Source organism: Lagopus muta, chromosome 15 (genome assembly GCF_023343835.1).
Source record: "Lagopus muta isolate bLagMut1 chromosome 15, bLagMut1 primary, whole genome shotgun sequence".
Classification (NCBI taxonomy): domain Eukaryota; kingdom Metazoa; phylum Chordata; class Aves; order Galliformes; family Phasianidae; genus Lagopus; species Lagopus muta.
Window position 1 is genome coordinate 4,239,893 of NC_064447.1, and position 20,771 is coordinate 4,260,663.

At 37.2% G+C, this 20,771-nt stretch overlaps 1 protein-coding gene across 35 annotated transcripts in view; it reads left to right on the forward strand.

Moving 5' to 3' along the window:
* Positions 1-20,771, forward strand: part of RBFOX1 (RNA binding fox-1 homolog 1) — a 745,900-nt gene that overhangs the window by 505,490 nt on the left and 219,639 nt on the right. For 6 of the 35 annotated variants that reach the window (XM_048962273.1, XM_048962292.1, XM_048962291.1 and 3 more), the window contains 2 exons: positions 3,634-3,789; positions 6,156-6,376. The exons of 21 other annotated variants lie outside the window; for them this stretch is intronic. In XM_048962273.1, coding sequence (XP_048818230.1) covers positions 6,290-6,376 — 87 coding nt within the window. In that variant the 5' untranslated portion in view covers positions 3,634-3,789; positions 6,156-6,289. The remainder of the gene's footprint in view (positions 1-3,633; positions 3,790-6,155; positions 6,377-20,771) is intronic. 8 more of the 35 variants (XM_048962257.1, XM_048962258.1, XM_048962290.1 and 5 more) reach the window with 4 other exon arrangements.

The window sequence follows — 20,771 nt, forward strand, 5'->3', positions numbered from 1 at the left end:
GATTGTATCAGCCATATTTGTGTCAGATAGTTGAAGGACAGTAGAGATTTTTTTGATTAGCAAATGGATATTGTAGCAACTTCTAAGTATAAATATCACATCTTGTGTTTTGGTTTTGCTGTTAAGTATAATAGGAATTGGCTGGGGAATTGGCAGTTGGCGTAAACAGCTTATAAATGTACTTGGAACTTTGCACAGAAGAGTAGAATAACAGCAGCAGCTGATGACAAGGGTCAAAGTTTGGATAGTGCATCAAATGCCCTCAGAGAGCCATTGGTCTCATAGCGTTTTAGCAAAAGGTAGAAGTGGAGCCTTTGGAAGACGAGTATTGTTATAAGAAAAAAAGCAGCAGTCAAGGTTTAAGAGAATAAAAGGGAGAAGAAAAAAAAAAAAAAAAGACATGCGGGACTTTTTCCTTTCAGCCCTGTTCATTTAATGTCTGAATCTGATCAACTCAAGCAGTGGTAATCACTGGTAGTCAGTGGCAGCTCACCTCTTTCACAGCAGGTATGGAGATGATCTTCTGGGGAAGATCATGGGGCAGGTCCTCGTGAAAACTATACTAAGGCATGTGGAAGAGGAGGAGGTAATATTAGCTAACCAGCATAGCTTCACTAAGGGGAAGTACAGCCTGACTAACCTAGTGGCCTTCTGTGGTGGTGTAATTGCATTAGTGGGCATGTTTAACGGATGAGGAAATGGCTGCAAGATTGTACACAAAATAGTGGTCTAGATGTGAATAAGTGATGAGTGGTGTCCCTGAGAGGTCAGTATTGGGACCCTTTTTTGATGCTGTCATCATTGATGTCAGCAGTGGAATAAGAGTGCACTCTCAGCGAGTTTGCAGATGACATCAAGCTGTGTGGTGCAGTTGACATGCCCAAGGGGTGGGATACCAGCCAGCGAGGCCAAGACAGTCTCCAATAGTGGGCCAAGGAGAACTTCTTGAGGTTCAACAAAGCCTAATTGCACTGGGGTTGTGGCAGTGTTCACTGTCAATACAAATGAGGGATGATAGAATAAGCATGGTCCTGCCGAAAAGGGCTTGGGTTTACTAATGGACAGCAAGCTGGATATGAGCCAGCAGTATGCTCTCGAGGCCCAGAAAGCCAACTGTATCCTGTGCTGCATCAAAAGAGACATCGCCTACAGGTTGAGGGAGGTGATCCTGTCCCTCTGCCCTGTGCTGGTGAGACATTACCTCAAGTACTGCATCCGGATGTGGAGTCTTCATTACAGGAGAGAAGTGGAGTTATTGAGGCATGTCTAGTGGAAAGCAACAAAAATGATTCAAGGGATGGAACACCTCCCCTGTGAGTGCAGACCAAGAAAGAGACTTAGGGCTGTTCAGCCCAGATGAGGTTTTGGGGAGACCTGGTAGCAGACTTTCAGAATCCAAAGGGTTGCTATTTGGAAGACGGGAACAGACCTTTTAGCAAAGGCTGTTGTGATAGGACAGATGAAAATAGTTTCTAACTAAAAGAAGGTGAATTTGACTAGATAAAAGGAAAAAGTTTTTTTTTTATGACAAGGGTAAGGAAGCACAGGTTACCCAGAGATGTGATAGATGCCTTGTCCCTGGAGACATTAAAGATCAGGCTGGGCTAGGCTGTGGGCAACCTGATAAAACTATAGATGTCCCTGTTCATTGCAGGGGAGTCGGAACAAATCTGGCAATGCTTTTTTTGAGCCAGTATTCTTAAGTTGCTGCAGATGATGGAAAACTACCCAGAGAGACCTGGAAACTATGTTCTTTTCTTCATTCTGAATTTTCCTATACTGGAAAACTGATGAGAAAATTTAATGAGAAAATGGAGAACAGGAAAGGTGGCCAGAAAAAAGGAGGCTTAAAGAAGAACTAAGAGGTATCAAGTATGAAATAGCATAAGCCATAAAGAGGATGCCAAAGTGAAACTTGAATTATTTATGATATGTGAAATGGGAAATTTAGCCTAATGTTGGAAGGGAGTAGGAATTATTTGACGTTTGTTGGTATTGTACAGTGTTTGGAAGAACCTTTCTTTGTGGCTAGATACAAGCATTAAGAAGTATTAATTATTTGGCAGGAATGTGGTCTGAATAGATCAGTTCTGTCAGGATCAGATTAAAGCACACATTGATTGGCTGATGACTGCATTGCAGGGATCTGCCTTTTCCAGGCAATGTGGCTCCAAAAAAGTTATTAAATTATTCTTCATCTCCAACCACAGCATGAATAAGCATCTAATTTTGCCTTGGTGGAATAGCATGGTTTCATGGGATCACACCATAGAATCCTGGATTCTCCCAAGTTGCAAGGAACCCACAAGGATCATGGAATCCAAGTCCTGGCTCCACTTAGGACTACCCAAACTCTATGTCTGAGAGTGGTGTCCCAATGCCCTTTGCACTTCAGGAGCAAAACTACGGATGTTAGGGCATTAGATGTAAAGACTGAGAAGGAAAAATGTCTAAAGCACAACACCTTTTTGTTTTATTCCTCACTGTAGCATTAGCTGACTTTCTACTGTTACCTTAGCATTCTTGACTTCTTCAGCTCGGCTATTCAGATCAGTTTCTTTCTAGGAGGCAAGTTCATAATGGGATTACTATGTTAGATTTTGGAAATTGGATTTTTGTTTGGTCCATTTGTAGAATAATTGAAGTCGTTTAATTAATTCACATAGTACATTGTGTTATTGTGGCAAAACATTTTTAAATACCTGAATTTTTATGAGCTTCTTAGCTGTTACTCAGGTGGTGAAAGCTGGGACTGTTCAGGCTAGCGTGATAAAAGAATTATATTGCTCCTATTGTTTTTTAGTATACAGTACACTTCAGAATCTTCAGGATTTATTTCCATGTGTAATATCTGTCTTCTGTCTTTTAGTAACATTCTGTTGTTAAAAAAAAACAAACCACCACTTTATTTCTGTTTACATATTCTGCTTAAAAGTATCTTTCATCTATTTCCTCTTTCCCTTTTTCTTGTCTTTCGTTTATTCAATTTTCAGTATCAGAAAATCCGTAAAAAATATTAATGGAAAAACACTTGTGGGTTTGGAAGCAGCTGATAGAACCATGCCCTCAGCATACTGGAAATGGCTTAGCGCGTACTTTTTTTTTAGCAATGTTACAATTTTCTAGAATGTGTGAAAGTGAGAGCTGTGGAGTTGTTTGAGATAGGTGATCTGCAATTTTTGCAGGCAGTGAAAATACTGATGTAGCCACTGTAACCATCAGTGACTTCAGATAAGCGATTGGTGTGCGCAGCGCTGAGCATTCTAACTTTTTTCTAGTAAAAACTTTTAGGCTCATGCTTAGCCTTAATCTGGCTGTAGGTTATGCTAAAGTAAGATAGAATTATTAGCATATTTAATTCTCTTCTGGCTTGTTCCATGTGTTGTCAGCGCTTCTTATAATGATATTTTATACGTTCCAAGAATTATTGCAGAACAAGTGTGACTATTAACGCTAACAGTAAAACTGAAGAAACTTCCATTTTGTGTGGTTGGGAGGGAGTCTTTACTGTGAAAACAAGTCTGTTGGTATGTACTGGTGAACGTGATTAGTTACATTGGCGTAAATTCAGAATTTGGCACGGGATGGAGATGCAAGTAAAGCTGTATGTACTTCTGTGGTTTTGATTCACAGAGGTTTGTGCGAACTTAGGTAGCTGGTGCACACATGGGACATCATCAAAGAGCCCAACCAGAAAGTCAGAGCTTGGAGTTGGAGTGCCATACAGCTATACAATTTAGAAGCATGTTGTTATAGTGAGGCAAGCAAAGCATCCTTTCATTAAAACAGGTAACTACAGTTTATTTTCAAAGTTTATTTTTACATATTCCAATCTCAAATGTAGTGAATATAAATGTTTTTAAAACACTTTACGTTTTCATTATTCTTGAATGTTTATACTATTTGGAAAAGACTGAAAGGGCCCTCTTCTGAGTTGAAGAGTTCAGACTACTGCTGCCTAATGTCACTAGATTCCTTTGACAAGATATTGGATTGGAAAAGCTGTTCTATAACCTCATTTATTCAACACCAAACTACATATTAGAATTGGGTTTTTTTGCTTTTTTTCGTAAGTGTTCCAGAATTGCCTTTATCTTAAAAAGTTTCTTCCTCCCATTTTCTCCATGTGTTCTTAGTTTTTTTCATTTCCTATTATGACACAGTTCTTCCATTTACCTGAATAACACATAAAGGATTTCCTCTACAGCTGTTGTAATTGAGCAGTTCTTCCTATAGATGCATGTAGATTCCTTTCTATAACTCTTAACGTCCTCATTAACTTTCCAACTTCGTCGCTGGGAAATTTAATCAAACAAAATAATTAATGAAAATGTTGACCGTTCCCTTGAGCCTACTTTTTTTCCTATACGAATCATCTTGCTCTTTTGGTTTTCTATCAGATCAATTACAAATGTATTGAAACAAAAACCGGTTTTTACAGAGCAACTCACCTATCTGTGGTTATGTCAGTTGTCCTGTTGGAATCATTTAAATAAAGTTTGCAAACCCTATTTTATAATCTCTGTTGCAAGGTGAAAGAAACTTTCTTTTCAAGTGCAGCTTACTGTTAGACCAAGCAAAAGGTAATGGTTAAAATTGAAGCATATACTTTAAGAAGTGAAATAATTTTAAATGAGTTGCAATGGCAATGCACTTTCTCACATATGTATTTTGTTGATATATTCCTGTATGACATTTCTTCTGTATTTCTGTATGAAAGATTATAACTGGTATTGTATTTAAATTTCTGATAATCTTTTGGCAAAAAATGCCAGGTTAGAGTTTGCTTAATAATTTAAACTACAGATTTCTCAATAAGAAAAAATAAATAGCAGCTGAGCATAGTGAGGTGAACAGCATTATCCCCAACAGAAACGTGAAGCCACTCTATAAAAAGAAAATGGACCTAGGTAAACATCGCATCATCACATGACAATTGCTGTGCTCATTGGCAGCCTCTAAGAAGAGCCTCATACAGGGTCACTATTTAACATCTAAAGTTAGAAATGGTGTAAGGCTGTTAGTAACAAGGGTCAACATGCACCTGCTAAGTTAGATTTCTAAATCACGCAATACAGCTGCTGTGATACATGAGAATCAATTACTGAAAACCTTTCCTGATGGTCAAAATGTGACATTAAATAATTGAATATCACATCAAATCTTGTCTGCAATTAGTTATCTGGAAAAGTAATTAAGCAACAAAATCAAGTAGCTTAAGTTAGAGATGTGGAGCACCCTGGTTATTCAGAAGCTGTAGGAGAGGATGACAAATACTTTCCTAACTTGTAACATGAAGTTTTAAACACCTGATTCTTAATTGAATTAAAAATACCTTGCTCAATTTTAATTCTTGTCATTAATTTATATCTGCAATTGAGGATATATATTGCATACGTAACGAATGTTAATGACTGTTTGTTTTGTCTGAAGTAAAAATGATTAGGTGTAGAAGAGAATTATTTGCAAATAGTGCATTGAGCAACAGATCTGTTTTGCTTAGGGAAAAAAAAATCAGGCTGAATTCATCCCTTTTGTCTCTTACACTGAGTCTGAGTTTAATTGGAGAACAGAATGAAATTCTCTAAAGGTCAAATTCGTCTTTTTCAAAAAGCTGTGATAAATGCAACAACATAGATGTTGTGAAAGGTTAGAAAAGCCGTTAAAATATAATGTACACTAAGAAGTTGTTAGCTAGCGATAGCTAGTTCTAGTATTCAAAATTAGCAAGAAAAATACAATGAATCAAAACAATATGTACGAAATGTAACAGGCTGCAGTTTCAACTCTCACATGAATATTGTTTAACAGTTAATAAATACAAAGAAGCAGTAATTTACACAATCATAATAAAGCTTTTTTTTTTTTTTTAAGCTTCTGATAGCGACTGTTGTCATGTATATGTCAATTCATATATCATTATTAGTTCTAATCCTGTTTGAAATCCAGGTTGGGGAGTTTGAACTGTATGTGTTTATTACTTAATCTGAACTGATAAAGAGGAGTTGGTTAGTCATGTTATTTAAGCTGGTCCCAAAATAGCACCTTCCTTTTTTGGTAGAGTTAGCTTTGCAGCTGTTGTCTCTATCTGTTGTCTCTGAAGAAAAATTTAACATTAAGAGTTGCTGACGTCAATTTTTTTCTTTTTTTTACAGCTGATGTGGGCTTTGCCCCTGACAGAAGTTATTTGGTTCTAGCTCTGAGTTTGGAAGAAGTTGGTATATAGATTTTCCCCTAACTTTCAATTGATGTGTTTAGCTTTAGTGGGAGTAATACTATCACTTAAACCATGTTGTCGTCTCAAGGAGTTTTGCTACATCCATATGGAGTGCCAATGATTCTGCCGGCAGCACCATACTTCGCTGGACTTGTTCAGGTAATGCAAGGCCGCTTCCAACAAGCAACTTAACTCTAGTGCACTTAGAGTAATAATTGGAATTTTTATGGTTGAGAAAGCAAACACTTTTAATACAAGCAAAAGCTCTCATGTATTCGGTGAGAAGACAGTAGGAAATCAAAAAGATGGATCACCCTAATCTGTGTATTGACATCTCTCATGGCTGAATAAATGGTGTAGTTGAGCTATATTTGCTTCTATTGATTTGTCTGCTATTTAACATTCATGCCTTTGCTTCACGAGGTTGACCACAGGGCAGAGGATTTGCTATCCCTTCTGCGTTTCTGAGGGACTCAGCATTCCCACGGCAGATCATAAGACAAAGTAACTTACCGTGATGTGTTTAGGTTAAGTGTTTTAGCACAGCATGTATGTATAGTGTTAAATAAGCATTAATTAATATGTTATGCATCTTGCTGAATGAAGAGCGGTTTGTGGGGTTTTGTGTATGTAAAAATATATTGTAGACTACCTGTGTTACTTTTGAGCCAAGAGAGTGCAAAATCCTGCTTGTGAGAGAGAGTTTTATGTTTTAGAAGTTAACTGGCAGTTACTGGATGTACTTACTGTTGCTGTGATGTCTGTTTTTATAATGATTTTATCAAAAAGTGGAATTTTCTGTTGTTAGACTTAAGATTTTTATAGATCGTGTAAGCATTAATAAAGCAAAAGCTATTCCATTGTTTTTAGTAGTAAAAAATTCTAAGAGAGAATTTGAGTAAAATTTTCAAGCATTTCCCAAATGTCTCCTATAGGTGGGAATTATGGCTGCTATGTATAAAAAGGCTCTAGAGACGATACTGTATGGTGCTGCATTTCTGTGTCTTGGTAGCAGTCAGTCACATTAACTTTGGAGGAGAGGCTTTTGTTTAAAATTTTTGTTGTGCTCCTTTGCTACAATAATAGTTGGTAGGTGTAGAGGTGAAATCAAAACATGAAACAGGTTTTGTTTTGTTTTTTTTTTTTTGTATATGTCCATTTGGCATTCCAAGATCATGAATTATTCTTCACTTCAGGCTTCATATCAGACATGTATGTCTAAAAAAGAAAAATAGCATTGCACAGTGGCTATTATCAAGTATTGAAAAAATGTCTGCTGGCGCATGCAAGCTGATAATGTTTTTGTTGTTGTTTTTTTTTTTTTTTAATATAGTGAGACCCAGTAGCACACATGAACACATCAAGCGGGCCTTAATATCCATTAGAATTTGGGGGTGAAGGTCGGACACCAGAGCTCAGTCAGGCCCTTTGCCATCCTGTCCAATAAATAATTACAAGCAAATCGTGCCTTTCACTCTATACTGATTGATGTTGAAATTGCTTTTGAAAGTTCTCATAAGTTCCTGTTATAGATTAAGTGCTGGTGTAGGAAAAATAACTGCACCCAACTGAAATGGGTGAATGTAATCAGGTTTAATGGACTCAAGAGCTTGTTGGGAATTAAATAACTATTGATTTGTTGGAAAGTTGCTGTCATTACAAAATGCCACTCTGGGCGCATTATCCAAGCAGATAGATTAGAAGAAAGGGCCCTTTGAAAATTCGGGATGCCTTATTTCAAATCCTTTTTTCTTTCCTTTGGAGGTTATATCCAGGTCTACATTACTCTGTTAAGCACAGGTCTAAAACAGTAAAGCAATAGGAACTGTGCTATAAAGAATTTGGTACTTTTAAAGGGTTTGGATGAAACATTTTCTTCATACAGTTTCTCATGTAGTCTGTCTTCTTTTCTCCCACACCCTGACTCCCTAACCTAGCACCTGAATGCTGAGTTTTGGAAAACAAAAATATGTAATCTTAGGGGGTACGCTGGAATGCTAAATGGTTTCTCTCAGCCCAAGTTTTTCTCTACATTAGTGGTACTTGCATTCAGCTTAACGTATGTGAATATTTGTTTATTCTTTAAAGTAAACGAGTTTCCAAAATCTTAATCCAACTGTCCAAAACAACATGGTGCAAAGGATGCTTTACAGACATACCTTGATCATCCACTTCTCAGCATAATTGCATAATGTTCAGAACTCTGATGGATTTAAGTATCTTGATAAGGTTGTTATGCAGATGTTTTCATTGGGTTGCATGTCGAGAGCCATGACTGCGAGGTATTTTTAGGTTTTAACATATAAACTTGAAATTTATTTCTTTGCCTGGATTTCTGCAGAAATTGGGAAGAATTTCTCATTTGGGATTCCCCATGACTTCCAACTGCATTTACGTGTAGATTGTGTGCGTATAAAATCAGCCCAGAAACTTCACAGAGATTTGGGGAATTTTGTTTTGTTTTTCCTGTTGTTTTGGTGGTTTGTTTTTTTTGTTTTGTTGTTGTTGTTTTGTTTTGTTGGGTTGTTTTTTTTTTGCTTTTTTGGCCTTTAGTGTTACATGACAGATCTCTGCAAAGGACAGCTAGTGTTTAAAGCTTCTACACTCTTAAGCTCTGCATATGATTTTACATTTGCAAAATGTATGCAGCTTTGGCCAGCCGCTGCTTGTAAATTCATTGCTGAGCTTCATCCTACATCTTCTGCTTGTGTTTGTTACAGCATCTGGTTAGAGATGCTAGAGAAAGTGAAACTTACACAGCCAAGAAAGGGCAGATATTTTGGATACATCTCTAGAAACACTTCTGATAAACAACGCCTATTTACCCAGTTGCATATATTATTATATCAGAGGATTTGTATTTCTACTGAGGCCGTATATTTCATTGAGATTAAGAAAATGGAATGTATATGTTCTTGGACAGAGAATGTGTTTGTTAAAAGTAACTGATACAACAAATGTGTCAAATCATGCTAAATATGATACTTGCAAATGAGCAAGTGAAAAAGAGTTTCCAAGAAAGTTGTTTATTAGAGTTATTTTTATTATTAGTGAGAAAAATAAATGTATTTTCTTTTTCTGTTCCTCCTCTTTGGTAAAACTGTAGGAGGAAAAATCACTTGAAAGAGCAAACAGTAAATAAATAGCATTATGCCTCATGGTTGGAGAGGTGTTTTCTGACTTGGCATGAAAGAGGCACTGGCAGCTTTGCGGGTTTTCAGCAAGGCTGCTGTGAGGAGGGAAGCAGATACAGCCATCCAGCAACTGTGTGTGCTGTGGGCAGCAAGACCTACTTCGTATTACAACTCCCATACTGTTTCCTTGGCAGGTGAGAGCAAACAAATGCCATAGAACACTATGTGGCAATCCAGGAAAAGCCTTCTTGTCCTGCCCTTGGTTCATATCCGAATTTAGCCATTTGATTCCCACAGGGGAACCCTTATGTCCAGATAAACAGTGAAGTCAGTGGGATGTCACGTGAGTGAGAAAGATCCATCTGACCACCTGAGTGCAGGGCAAGTGCCCTGTTGGCAGTAATTTTGGGTATGTGTTGCTGTACTATCTTGTGTTGTCAGAATAGATGCATGAAATGCAGGTTCAGTTTATCGTAAAAATTACCAAGAGCAGAATCAAAATAACTGTTAGCAATCCATAGAAAAAATGCGCTCTGTAAAAGAATAGGTTAAATGTCTACATTTTAAATCTGTACATTTTAAAAACGCAAGTGTAGTACATGAGATTTTAATGTTGAAAACTGAATTATTTATTGCATGTCTGGCTTAGGTGGCTCCATTTCCGATTAGCAAGAGAGTTTTCCATAGGTATTACTATTATAAAGATTATTGATGATGAAATTACTAAGACATTTCAGTAAATTACTTGAAAATTTTAAGTAGAGAAAAGTCTTTTATACAAAATGTGCTACTTGAAGTTTAAAAAGATTATCTGAAGATGATCACTGTTTTTTAATGTACATTTAAAGCACGCTTTAATTTTAGCCTTAGTGACAAGAAAAGCTAGAATATGTTGCAAGGGCTTAAGTTTATACTCACTGTCAAAGTCTTCAATCAACTAATCTAAAACCCCTATTTTTCTTTCTTTATTTATTTGAGGGATGGTAAGGGCAGGCAGAAAAAAATAGGGAGTAGGCAGTGCTGGATTAACTATTCGGACAAACTGGGAATTAATGTGCTTCCACGTACATCATTCATCATTCTAAATTTTTCTTTAAGGTATTTTGATTCTGTCTGATTTTCCATAACTGGTTTACTGGTATGTTGAACTGACAACTGGGAAAGTGGTAATCTGGAGACAGTTCCATTCTATTTTAGGGCCAAGTGAGAGAATATGCTTAGAATATGCTGTGAAAAGTAGTGGTGCAGGCTGCTTCACAGCTCCGTCGTTACCAGCCTGTAAAATTCCTGTCTTTGTGCTGCATGGGGAAGTGTTAGCAGTGAATAAATTCAGCATATTGGTAGATGCCAGTGTGTTAGGCTACCTACAAAATCTCACCTACTTTTTGGCATCCCGGTTTTGCCAAATATTGTGCATATATTTTGTTTTGTCTGTTGAAAATACTAGTAATTTAGTAGTTCTCACTTGAATAATACTTGACAAAAAGGAATGATTAGGTTTTAGTTCTTCCCATGATGCCTGAAATAGTCTTGCTGGATGTCAGAATGTAATCTAGTGGGATGGAATGCAAGCTTTCTCTTTACACTGACTGCGTTGCCTTTTTGAAATGCAGTAAGCAGATCGTTTACCTGACGTGCAGATCTGCTCTGGACTGTTGCGGCGTACTGTATTTGCAGATAGCAGGGGTTTCCTGCTGCTGTTTCCGCACTTCTCAGTTCTTCGGTGAGTGAAGGACAAACACGTTTTACTACTGCAGCCTCTTTTCATCTGTTTGTTTGTTTTGTTTGGGAGAAAGTGAATCTAAAATTTCTTTCCCTATAGAAGTTGCAAAGTTTTTCCTCATATTGTACATGGATGAAGTGATGTGGCCAACACGTTCTCTCTGTGAGATGTCATTTGCTCAAGAAGCTACAGACTAAGTTCTAAGTCTTTTTCCATACCTGTTGTGAGAGGCTTTCTTTTTGTCTGTCTTGTCAGTAAGTGCAGATATCAGAAAATACCTGCAGAGGGGGAGAGTGGGGCAAAGACACAAGGTCACTAATTTGTGGTTTGGATGGTCTGCATCTGATACAACAAGGAGCTGGGTAAGCCTGCAAGTTTATGGCTGCTTCTTTTGCAATGCTTCATGAAGTGCGGTAAAATAAAAGGATGTCTGAGCTTGTGAGAGCAAAATATTTTTTACTGATAGAGTAATTCTATGGATTCTGTTTATTCATCTCCAAAATAAAGCAAAACTTGTAAGGCTTGGATTGTGAAAACCTGCAGATGGACATTACAAAAAAAAAAAAAAAAAAAATTTTCTAAAAGTGCATTTTTGGCAAAATACTCTGAAATCTTAGTTTGAAATTTTTTTTCTCATAGTCCTAAATTGAATGTTGTCTTTTGAACATGGGTGAAGAATTGCAAGTTTAGGTTAGGTTTTGTTCACTATTTTTGCAGAAAACTAACAAAAGTAGACTGGTACCATGGTTCCTTTTCTTCTCGTAACATACAGAGATACACGAGTTAGATGGCTTGGCGGATGACTAAACCCTCTTTAATTGTGATGGTTTTAATAAATCAATAGGAGTGTATTTATTTCATAACAATATTTTTGGTGCTGTGGAAGCTGGAAAGTAAAAGCTTCTTGTCTATATGGTGAACAGTCAGAATGGTTCATATTTTGGCTTTGTAAGATTTTGTTTGAGGTCCAGTGGTTTGTTGGTTTTTTTTGTTTGTTTTTTTTTCCCCCTCTTAGTCTCAGGATAATGTTGAATTAGTAATCCTGAGAAGTCTTCTTTACTCCTGAGAAAGAACTTTTCTCTCTGAGTGTGGTATAGATGAGCTGAGTTGGATTCTGACCTAGGTGCTTAAAGTGGGGTCTGTTTCATTTATCTGAAAGTTTGGAGGTGTGTTAAATAGTGCTAAATAAGTGCTAAATAGTTCCCTACTCTCTAACAGGGTTATCTATGTATTTTATGATTCTAGACTTCTGCTTTATTTTAGGGAAATTAGTGCTTGACCAGTTTTCTTGTGTTAAATCTTCTCTGTGTGAACAGAAGTAGACATCAATTTTGACTATTTTGAAAAGTCTAGAAAAGCTTGTTTTTAATAAATATCACATTTGCTTATTTAACTTTCGAATTTTTCTGAAAAACATAATCACAGTTGAATCACAGCTTTAAAAAGAAATTTACTCATGGCAACATTTGAGGTAAAGAGAGGAGTAAAGCTCCACAACTCTTCCAACACCATCTTAGAATGAAATTATATAACTTCAGTTATTAAAAAGAAACCAAAACACAGTTATTTAGGGTCATAAGAATACAGAGTATTCAAGGATGCTGAGTGTTTGTGCTGTGTGGTTTTTAAGTTGATGGTACTTCAAACTGTTCTATTGCTCTCATTAAAAATTCTTCCCTAATCTCATTAATTTATCCAACTGCACACTTGGGAAACCAAAACCAACCAAAGAAGGTATTGTGCATAACGTTTTACTCTTTGTAGCAGTTGCCTGAAACTGTTGATGATCAAAAGTAATTTTTCAAAACTAATTATGGAGGAAAGGAAAGATGGATCAGTTCCATCATATCCTTGGTCATTTCGTACTGGGAAGCTGTCCTGCCTGGCTCCTGCGGTGACTTAGTTCATGGACATATGTTCTCAGAACTCAGTTTTGAACATTGCTGACAGAGGAATCGAGATAAATCCATTGCAAGATTTTCAGAGTATCGTTTTTAACTGAAATATTTTGCTGGACTGAATGGAGTACGTGTTCTTTTTAATGCAAAAATGAATGTTGATTTTTCTTTCTTTCTTTTTTTTTTTTTTTTTTTTTTTTTGATGTCTTCCTTCATGAAGAAACAGTTAAAATCAGGCACAGGGAAACAGATGTTCATACACATTTCCCATCTGAAAATACCTTCTTCTGGCCAAGGTAATTGTTAGGCACAATTAAGCCCAGTATATACATCCTGTGCTATAAGCCAAATCTGTGGAATATGTTCTCAACTGGGAAGCGCAGGTTTGGGCAGAAGGGAGTTCGTATGAACTTTCATCTGTGGTAGATTTTTGAGAATCACTGTATTAAAAACATGAGGAGACTGGACTGACAGTTGAGTCTGTGCTCTTGTGCCCTGTAGTGTAAACTATATCTTTAAGAGAAACTTTCAATCCATGAGAAAATCTCCTATGCGTTTCAGGGATGCTTGCACTTGAATTCTGATCTGTGAGGACATTTGGTAACGTGTTGCCAGCTCACTTAAAGCTTCAGATATTATGCCTTGTGTTCCACATTCAGTGTAATTGTCACTGTAATCAGCTTAATGATGGCAACTCCTCATGATGACTGCAGGGCTACTGTACTTTCCTTTACATGTATTATGTCTGCAGTGTGAGTTACTTTTTGATTGTAGATGTATACTTGTAGGGAAGGGAGGAATATCCCTCCTTTCTTTAGACCTTTTAAAATTGTGCATGACATCTATTTATGCAGAGAGTGGGACTTAACATTTCAAATGATACGACAGCATCAACTGTTGAAAAAGATGCTGAGAACCACTCTTATATTTTGTGATACATATTGTAACTGAACACATTAGCTGTTCCCAAAACGCATGCTTTTCTGGTATCTCAAAATTTTGTGATGATTGGCTATTTTTTGTTGTATCCGAATATCTTAGACACTATGAAAGTGTATTGACCTAAAAATGTCAGTAGATATCTTATACCTGTCCTTAGTAATTTTTTTGCAGATAAAAAAAATAGACTGCACTAGACAAAAATGCAAGACAGGCATTACTGTTTTGTTGTGTAATGCCAGTCTTTTAATAATGTAGAAAGCTTTGTACTGGGACTGTAAAAACCATCTAATTTTCTTGGCCAGTCATTAAGTCTTTTCTCTGAAGTATACGTGATAGCTTTAAAATCTTTGTTACTGTACTCCCATTTTTTGTTTATTATAGTAAGACACAAATGTTGAAATACAGAGTCACAAAATTACTGAGGTTAGAGGCTCCCCTTGCCACTTAGTCCCAGCCTGCCCCAGCAAGGCGACCCAGAGCAAAGGTCCCAGCCCCACATGCAAGCAGCTCACTCGGCATCAATGAGGGGAGCCTGACCCCATTTTTTTTTTTTTTTTTTAGCCTCTCTTCAGGTATGCTGATGGGATTTCTCTGGGCTAAACAGCCCTGGCTCTCTTGGCCGTTCCTCATACAAGAGATGATCCAGTTCCTTAAGCATCTTCATGGCCGTTCACTGATCTCTGTCCTTGTCTTGTGTGTCCTTGTCTCTTTTATGTTGGGGGAGCCCAGTTTTGCACCCAGTACTCCAGTTTATGTCACTAGTGCTGAATGGAGAAAAAGGAATTGCACTTCTCCTTGCTGACCTCTGGTCCCTCTGGATGGCAGCATGACTCTCTGACCTGTTAGCCACTCTTCACAGTGATTGTCATCTCCAAACCTGCTGATGTTAAACTCTGCCCCATCATTAATGAAGATGCTAAACGGGACTGAACCCAGTATTGACCCCTGGGGTATTGTTTGTTACTGACCTCCAGCTAGTCTTAGTGCCACTGATGGCTACTTTCCGGGCTTAGCTGTTCAGGTAATTTTCAGACCACCTCACAGTTCATCCAGCCCCTTTATTGACTGGTTGCTTGTGATGATCTTACGGAAGTTGGTTTGAAAGGCCTTACTGAAGCTCAGGTACACAGTATCTACTCGTCTCCTCTCATCTTACCAGTCTACTTGTCTGATTGCGTAGAGGCTTATTGAGTTGCTCAAACATAAATTGTTGAAGCTGTGCTGACTATTCCAGGTGATTTTTCTTGACTTTTGTATTAATGAAACCAAATAATAACCAAAAATGGTTTCCAGGACTAGCTGCTCCATTATCTTTCTGGGGACTGAGGTGAGTCTGATTCCATAACTGTCTCTAGCCTTAGTACTCCATATACTATCAGTGTTAAATTCTTCTTTAAATGGGTAGAAGTAGTGTTTGATATCTTATCTTGCCTTTATTATTAACAGAGGCAGGGAGAAAATTGGCCTGTAGATGATTAAGATATGTGGTGGCTTGTATTTCGTAACTGCAAGGAAGTGAGAATTTACCAGCTTTCTGAAAAATAAGTTTTGTACCTATGAGAGAAGGCTCTGAAGTTGTCAGTCCTCTTGAACTGGTGGAGACTTCTGAGGAGCAGAATGTTTCTAGGAAGCCCATGTTCTTTACAGGCACGAGGCTAAAAGCAATTGTGATGTTAACTCATGTTATATATGTGCTATGTATGCAAAAGGCATTGACTCTCTTAACTCTCTGTGAAGCACATCCTTTATGTGGTGATCATCAGAGTTCCTGGTGGAAGGCTTTTTGCAGCAGGGTTGTCTTTTACACTGGTATTGGTTGATTCTTAGAAATTGTTTTAAAAAAAAAAAAAAGTAGAAGCTTTTCTTTAGCTGAGTAATAGGAAAGTGCTGATAAATTCCTATCGGCTTATAAGTTATTCTCTTGATTCCAATCGGAAATGGTAAATCAAGAAGGAAAAGGTAGTCTGGTGAATCTTACTTTTCATGAGAGAGATTTCAGAATATTAGGAAGTGTCTTGTGCTTCTGGATAGATGGTTGATGTTCTCTTCTGCATTTTCATTTTATGTTGAGTTAATTGTGAACATCTTCCTCCCCCAGGTTCCAGAAATTAAGCTCAAGTACTGAAATACTCAAAAGAGCATTTATGCCTATATTTCTTTTTTATTCTTTCTGTGTTTTTTTTTTCTTAGGGTTTTTTCTTCTGACACAATATTCAGCTGACCAGTGCCCCATTTTCCCCATACCCTTCTATCAGGCTGTTGTGATGCACTGTCTTTATGATGTGCTTCTCATTTTCTGTATCACGTGCCTCTGTATTTTCTCTCATCTTGTTGCTTTAATAATGTGTGGGGCTTTTTTTCTGTTACTTGAGACACTTCTCCGTCACTAGAATGGCATAAACTTTATTTTGCACTTTATTATTTAGAATTCTGAGTACCACGCTTCAGTTCGTTTTCAAAAAATATGATACGTGGCCCACAGCATAAAAATAGTTTGAGTTGGCAGACAGACACCTTCAGAGACAGATCCAAGATATATTTTTAGGGAACACTGTATACTAGCAAGCACTTTAAGTACTTGTGAAAATGCTTCTTGAGTATGACGCCTGTTAGCTCATGAGGTGATTCTCAAATGTACTGTTTAAATTGCCATCCGTTTTGCTGTTAGCTCCCTATCCTAAGGATTAAAACAAATGTGTTATTTTCTATGTGGTCATACAGTACAGTGATACCACTGCACTGTTAATATTTATTACATTTTGCACTTTGTTCTGTATGCTTGGATAATTTCCTTTAAGCAGTGTGTTCTTCAGAGGCAAGTATAAAAATTGATGTTATTAATGTTATATAGTATTATTTTCTTGTTCTTGTCTCAGGAGAGAACATTGTTAAAAATTTGATTCCAAACTCTTTGACAAAAATCATTTCTCAAATGTAACAAAACCTACTTTTTGTCTTCTTTTTTTTTTAACTTCAGAGTCAGAAAGTGAATGTATACATTTATATAAAAAAGGTTTCTTGCTGTGAAGTGGGATTTCAGATTCACAGACTCAAAGATACTCCACCAGGGAGGATCTTTATGATAATTCAGCATGTCCTCTTGAATACACATGCTGCAGGATTTCTCTGAGACTGGCTGAAAACAGACCTCTTGGAAGATATTTAATCTTGTTTTAAACATCCAAGTAATTTCAAATCCATCAGTTTCACTGATACCCTACCGAACTGTTTGAATGTTTAATTACCCTTGCAGTTAGAATATTGTGAGGCTCTATTTCTCTTTATTTTAGCCTCTTCTTCCTGCTGTTTTCTTTGCCTGCAAGATTGAAAATGGAAAATAGCCACAAACAAATAGGAAAACTCACAAAGTGGAAGTACCACCTCCGAGGACAGATGTGTATATCGTAGAGATGGAGGAAAAACAGGGAAGGAATGCACCTTACGGGATCGTGTAATCTGCTTCTCTGCCTGAAGGGAAGCTGAACTATGCCTATGTCATTCCTGACAGATGTTTTCTGTGCCTGTTCTGAAGATCTTGAACGACTGAGATTCAATCCTCTCCAGGCATGATACACTTCAACTAGAGGTTTTTTTTTCCTAATGCCTGACTTGAAGTCTTTCATTTTACAGTTTAACCCCCCACTGTTATTAACGTGGAGTGGACACAAAAGAATAATATTTCCATCCCTTTCCTTGTGGCCCATGGTCCTTTTGAAAATGAGTACGTGTCAGCCTTCTCTTGCAGTAGTGGCATCCTCATTCCTTCTGTATTTCCTTAGAGAGATTCCTTTAACCTACTACAGTTGCAAGACATTATGGATAAGATCTTTAGGTTCATGCAAGTATTTGAGTATCTGATTTCTCTTTTTGAGGAAAATACAATGTAATGCATGGAGCAGGACTTCACTTAAGATTTCTGAAATCTAACTAGGAGATAATACAGTTTTGATAGTAGATGCAGTGGGGAAGTGGTGCGAGTTAACAGCAAGTTGTGAGACACAGAGCACTGTGAAGGATTGTTTTTTGTTATTTTTTAAAAAAATTATTTCAGGATTATCACTCTGAGATTTAATACCTTATTTAAAATAAAATCAAAGAAAAACTGTTTCCTTGAGCAGCAGTAAACAAGACACAGTACAGTAGGCGCAAATGATTTATAAATCTTTGGATTTTTTAAACATCCTTTTTATTGAATGTATTTCTGATACAGTGCTCAAAGAAACAGCAATTGTGCAGCCTCAGTGTTTTTTTGTTGGTTTTTTTTTTTAAAGTGATAGCTATAAAATAATCTATTTAAATAATCACCATTGAAATTTTACCTGCCATTTTTGACTGTCAAATTTTGTGCAGCAGGAAGAACATTAGTAGCACAGGCTAGCTAATTCCGTGTCTTTGTGTATCCACTTCTTCATCAGCAACTCAACTGGGACCTAATTTTGAGATGCTGCTGTGTATGTGGCAGTACTATTTTCTGTGCTTTCCTTAGTGAAGCATATTATTGGCATTAGAATGTCCAAAGAATAGGAGCACCGTGTTTTTCTGTACAGATATGTTTAGCTGCAGTGTCGCAGTGACTTGATACAGAAAATGTGTGAAGAAAGCTCATTTTGCTGCATGGAATTGAAGTTAATGTGGGAAATTTTACTACTGCATTGCACAGAGCAGTTTTCTTGTACCAACATTACAAGAGATCACAATCTGTAAGTCCACTTTTTTCAGTTGACGCCATTATGGCTGTGTCGGCAAAAAGGCCACGTGCTCTGTAGGTATAAGAGAAGGATAGTCTTCTTCAGAAAAAGTGGAAACTCAGTGCAATGTGTAATGACAGTAATGTCTGGTATTGTTAACTAATCACATTAGCAAACAGGAAACAGAAAAGGCACACATACTATTGTTGTGTAATCTGCACTTAATTTTCCAATTGTGACTGTAATTTAGAGAATGATTATCTAAGCCATGTGATTTCTCTTAGAAAAATTGGGAGAAAAAAAGTGGAAGTATGATACATGTGCTTTTCAGAGCTGCAGTGCTGTAAAGTCACATGGTACAAATTTCAGTTAATCCGTATTTCCTTTGACAGCCTCCAGTAAAGGAAGGCATTTTGGCATGTGTCTAGATACATTCCTGGCCAAGAAAGCAATGAAATTACAGTAAAGCACATGCTGAAACGCTTTCCTGGATTGGGATCATAGTGCTCGTTTAAATGTGATCACATTTTCTGTTTTCCCCTGCTGTTATATTGACTATGGGGTCTGAAACTCTGAGGCAGGGTCCAGGAATAGTCTGAGATCACTGAAAAGTGAAATAAATGAATATTCCCAATCTGGAATTTTCCTGATTTTATTTGTGTCACTTTATACAGAATACTGCAAAAACCCCATACATGCTGCATTTCTTTTTTAATGCTTTTTTGGCCTAGTTTACTTTTCCTTAGTTCATCACAAGAATGTTAATGTGCTGAGGTGTGCCCTGCAGAAATCAGGCTGGTTAGAAGATAAGGCCTTAGTGGAAGTCCAGTGGAACCTCATAGCCCTTCCTGTGGTCCTTCAGGCGTCTGTTGCCAGGTCTTTTTTGTGTAGAATTTAGCAGGTAATCTCAGAGAAGAAAGATATCTTTCCTTTTACTGACCCACACACAAAATGATTAAAGGTATATTAATAGAGTTTGTATTTCATATCCTATTCGTATCATGGGTGAACAGAGGGGAATATGGGTGTTACCTATCGTTATGTTTTGTAAGGATAACCAAGATGTTAGGCAGTTAAAACTATTGTTATTTTCAGTGCAGTTTTTCTTCAGTTTCTCTTCTGCGTTTTAATTTATCATTCTCTTCTTATGGTTTACATATCAAATCCTGTGTAAGTGGGAGTTGATCATTGTAATGTGGACAAAATCCTGAGTGTAAAGATGGAAAATCTTTGCTTAGTATGTGTTATATTTTCTCTTGTAGGTATCTATGCATGTATCCTTGTTTAATTACATGAAAAAAGTTTCTTCTGGTTCATGTGAGGCAAGATCTGTTTCTCCTGTAGCCCAGGAGGGATCGCGTATTTTCATTGCATGAGACTTGTGTCAGCTGATGTCATCCTTTTAGGGACAGACATTTAGGCAGCACTGTCATATTAAAGTGCCCCAAGAGTGGTGTAATGTGGGAAATTTGCATAAACTTGTGGTCAGTTTGAAGTTCTGCAGACTTGCAGGAATGCAACTAAGGTTGCATTGAGATCATGAGTTACTTCGTATGCAAATTTCTGAGAGGTAAATATCACTAGGAAACAGAAAAAAAAAAAAACCTCTGAGAGATGTAGTGCTTGTGAAGCTGCTCTGTCCTTTCTCACTTGCTGTGTTTATTATCACCAGGGTGTGCTTAAATCATGCTCTGTACGCAGCAGAGCTTTGCTGAAGAGTGTCAGTCAATAGTTACAAAGCTGTCAGCTGCTCTTCCCCAAGTTGAATTTACGACGGCACCTCAAGAAGAAATTAATGAAGTTCTGTTTTACTGCAGGTGTATAGCCAGTTTTAATGAACTACACATTGGTGATCTGAAGTACTTCTATGCAATTGTCTTTTGTCTAGATTGCAGAACCAGCCTTTGCAGAAATGAGGGGACCTTTAGTTTATATAATTTTTTTTTATGACAGACATTCACTTTAATGATACGTGAATTTACTCGCTTATTTATCATACCAGTGATAGATTATTCTCACTTCTACTTAAATTTGACAAGCTGCGCAGTGCTAAACCTTGTTAAAATGGTGCAAAGACCCAATTATAGAAACTACAAAGGCATGCAAGAGTAAGCAAAGAAAAAACATATAAAAGGATTAAAGATCAAAAATAGAATGATTCCAGAGAAA